Source organism: Musa acuminata, chromosome BXJ2-5 (assembly GCF_036884655.1).
Source record: "Musa acuminata AAA Group cultivar baxijiao chromosome BXJ2-5, Cavendish_Baxijiao_AAA, whole genome shotgun sequence".
Taxonomy (NCBI): domain Eukaryota; kingdom Viridiplantae; phylum Streptophyta; class Magnoliopsida; order Zingiberales; family Musaceae; genus Musa; species Musa acuminata.
In genome coordinates, this window is record NC_088342.1 from 42,299,416 (window position 1) to 42,303,217 (window position 3,802).

General features: G+C 52.3%; 1 protein-coding gene across 2 annotated transcripts; it reads left to right on the top strand.

The window, feature by feature from the left end:
• Positions 1 to 216: 216 nt before the first annotated feature.
• Positions 217 to 3,531, top strand: LOC135612846 (uncharacterized). 2 transcript variants are annotated; one of them, XM_065109585.1, is made up of 4 exons: positions 218 to 504; positions 842 to 897; positions 1,013 to 1,452; positions 2,176 to 3,531. In XM_065109585.1, the coding sequence occupies exons 3-4, from the start codon at positions 1,193 to 1,195 to the stop codon at positions 3,353 to 3,355; spliced, it is 1,440 nt and encodes a 479-aa protein (XP_064965657.1). In that variant the 5' UTR covers positions 218 to 504; positions 842 to 897; positions 1,013 to 1,192; the 3' UTR covers positions 3,356 to 3,531. The 2 variants fall into 2 exon arrangements, with proteins under 2 accessions (XP_064965656.1, XP_064965657.1); XM_065109584.1 differs by lacking the exon at positions 842 to 897 and having other exon boundaries at positions 217 to 504.
• Positions 3,532 to 3,802: the final 271 nt, after the last annotated feature.

Consider the following 3,802-nt stretch of genomic DNA (forward strand, 5'->3'; position numbering starts at 1 on the left):
GGGTATTAAATGAGGGCAGCGACGAGGGGGGGTTAGCTTTATTTTACTCACCCGTCGCGATCTGGTCACCACTTTTGCGTCCTCGTCTTTTCATCGAGAGTTGAACCCGTGATGATGGTGCGGTTACCGTCAGTGAGAATAACAACTCTTCTTTGCTCTTTTTTCCTATTTCTTTTTCCTTCTTCCACGCTATGCTATAGTATTAGGAGCGAGGCATCTTTGCCAGCGAAGAGGTCGAAGGATCGAAGCTTGCTCTGAAAGGGAAAGGAGGAGGGTCGTGAGGCAGTCAAAGCTGTGATCTTTTCCTCTCCCCCTCGCCCTTCATCGGGGTTTAAATGGGCATTTGTTGCCCGTGACCTCGGCCTTAACAAGCCTTCCCAGCTCAGACCAGGGAAAGCTGAGATCTTTGGGGTGGGCGAGGGGAAAAAAGCTGATGCTGCAATGGCGGCGGGCTCACCTTCTCTGGCCGCGGAGAAGAAGCACTGGTGGCTGAGCAACAGGAAGGTGGGTGTTCTGCTGCTGCATGCAGTGCTGCCTTAGGTGTCCCTCTAGCTTTCTTGTGCGTTGGGAGTGAGCTTTCGGTTTTGGTGTTCTTGTTGTTCGATGCTTAGAAGAGCAAGCATTGAGACATGCTTTTCTTCTCTAAACATCCTCTGTTATACTTGGATCGGCTATTCCTCCTGACATTTATGAAGGAAACAGAGGCCATATCTCTGTTTCTGATTCAAAGCAGATTCTGTCTTGGTTTGGGCTTTTACTTCCTCTGCTATTTCTGTCTACAGTCGAGAAGCATGTCCACTTCGTTTTCTTTGACGCATTACATCTGTTTCCCTTTCAGCAGAGGTGGAACTCTGTGCAGCAGATTAAACGAAAGAGGAACGCCATGAACACGCTCTTGTTGTTTTCCTTCGCTGTTCTTTGTGTTCATGGCCGCTGACTCGCTTTTCCCGTGTTTCATGACGAACCCGTGCTTCAAAATCTAATCTTTGACTCGTTTTCCACCTCCACTCAGGTTGTCGACAAGTACCTCCGAGAAGCCCGGTCTCTCATAGCGACGCAAGAGCTGTCCAATGTAGCCGCGGCGGTGGGCCTCCTCGACGCCACCCTCGTACACTCCCCGCGCCTGGAGGCCGCGCTCGAGCTCCGGGCCCGCTCCCTCCTCTTCCTCCGCCGCTTCCGCGAGGTGGCGGACATGCTTCAGGATTACATTCCAAGCTACAAGGTAGGCGGCGGCGGCGGTATTGACGACTCGTCCTCCTCTCTCGGCGTTGCCGGCGATCGCTCCTCTGTCGCCTCCTCCGCACCGCTCAGCCGGGAGCGCGTTAATCTCCTCTCCCCCGGCCGCGAGAGGTCCGACGGCGACCGCTCCTTCCGGTGCTTCTCCGTCTCTGATCTGAAGCGCCGGCTCATGGTCGGCCTCTCCAAGAGATCCGACAGGGAAGGCCAGTGGAGGTACGTTAACTATCGGTAACCGGAATCTCGTTCTTAAAACTCCTCCATCGAAGATTACACCCTCCCTAATTAGCGATGGTCAACAAGAACAAACTCATTGGACAACCTAAAATTTCTCGCTCCTCTTGTGGTTAATTGAGCCATCATTAATTAGAAAGGGCAACAACAAACAAGCTCATTGTTTGACACATGACTGCTTAATTTCTTGAGCAATTGGTGTTGAACTCTGCTTGTCTGTCTTTTGAGTAATGAAACAGTGGTTAATTGTATTTTTATAGATATAATTATGTTAATAGGAAGTTTGTACCGATGATGACTTGGTCTAACTCGTAACTACTCAAAGTTAGGCTCATAAATGACCCAATAATAAGGCTCAAGCATCAGATTATAGAGCCATTAATAGTCAAATCAACCTAGTAAAAGTCCATTACAGAGGTTTCGTTAAGGGGAATGATTTGACCATTTTCTCCTCCAAAGAAAAAGCAAAGGCATTAAGAGTTCTATAAACATGAGGGCCAAAGAGGTAATTTACGTCACCCATTGCGTCGCTTCTCATTGAAAGCTTTGTCCCTTCCGACACTGACTCTTTCTATTGCATGGTGTCCGTCACTAAACCATCCTCTCCAATTAAACCGAGCCGGAGGCTTGTCTCTCGTCTTCGGGCTAGTTTTCTGGTTCTGGGAACTGCTCTGGGCTCACTGTTTGTGCACTGTTGACCGTCAGGTATTTGGTGCTCGGCCAAGCTTGTTGCCACCTCGGGATGATGGAGGACGCCATGGTACTCCTCCAAACGGCCCGCCGCCTCGCGTCTGCCGCCTTCCGCCGCGAGTCCGTCGGCCAGTCGGACGACAGCTTCGCCTCCTTCGCCGGCGAGGACGGCGGCATGGCGGCTCCGCCGCCATCGGAGTTGGAGTCGGCCTCCCAGCTCCTCTCTCACATTAAACTCATCCTCAGGCGTCGCGCTGCCGCGGTGGCTGCGCTTGACGCCGGCCTTCCGGCCGAGGCCGTCCGTCACTTCTCCAAGGTCCTCGACAGCCGCCGTGGCCTTCCCGGAAGCTTCGCCGCCAGCTGCCTCATCGGCCGCGCCGCCGCGTACCGGGCCACTGGCCGCCTTGCGGAGGCCATCGCCGACTGCAACCGAGCTCTCTCTGTCGACCCGTCCTCCATCCCTGCTCTCCGATCCCGAGCTGACCTCTTCGAGGCGGTCCGCGCCCTCCCGGACTGCCTCCATGACCTCGAGCACTTGAAGCTCCTCTACGATGCCATTCTCCGCGACCGCAAGCTCCTCGGTCCGCCGTGGAGGCCCCACCGCGATCTCCGGTACCGCGACATTCCTGCCAACCTCCGCGCTGTCATTGCGCGGATTCAACGACTGCGGGGCCGTATTGCGGCCGGCGAGGGAAACAACGTGGATTACTACGCACTGATCGGCGTTCCGCGCGGGTGCTCACGTCCGGAGTTGGAGCGCGCACAATTGTTGTTGACGCTGAAGCATAAACCAGAAAAGGCGGTGGCATTCGTCGACCGCTTAGATTTCACAGACGACCACCGGGATCTGGAAGCGATCCGGGATCAGGCAAGGATGTCAGCGTCGATCCTGTACAGGATGTTGCAGAAGGGTTATGCTAGCATTATGACGTCGGTGATGGACGAGGAGGCGGCAGAGAAGCAGCGAGCCAAGGAAGCGGCCACAGCCGCAATTGCAGCAATTCAAGCAACCGAGAAGCCGCCGAAAACCGAGCGGAACGAAGGAGGGAAGGAATGCGGTATGGGAACAGACAAGGCAGCAGCCGCAACGGCAGCGTCGGTGTTCCAAGGGGTGTTCTGCCGTGACATGGCCGTGGTTGGCAGCATGCTTTCGCACAGGGCAATTCCGGTGAAGTATGAGGCCTTGAGTTGCTGATGAAAGGGGGATGGGAATTCGAATTCGTTGTCTCCTGGTATCAGTACTGTACAGTTTGGGAAGAAAGATGTCATATGGAATGGAAATTTTGTTGTACGTGCTTACTATACTGTTCTTAGATGATGTCTAAGTTTCTTTTTCCTCTTTGATCTTATGAATCCTAGTCATTGTTGGTATGTGCTTTCAGATGTTTTGTACAAGCTTCCTGTTATGTTCTTTTTTTTGGCTCTAAACTCAAATTACATGGTGTAAGAAAGGCAAGTGAAGCTGAATCACATTTTCCAGCTTTTGGTAATAAAAATAAAGTTCAGATTAAAAAAAGGAAAGAAAAGAAAGGAAATCGCAGGCACAGTATCTGACACAGTGGGCCAAAAACTTTCCTTCACAAAGCTGCCAGTAATTTTGACTGAAAAGTTATACAAGCAATCAAAATTGTTCTTGCAACTT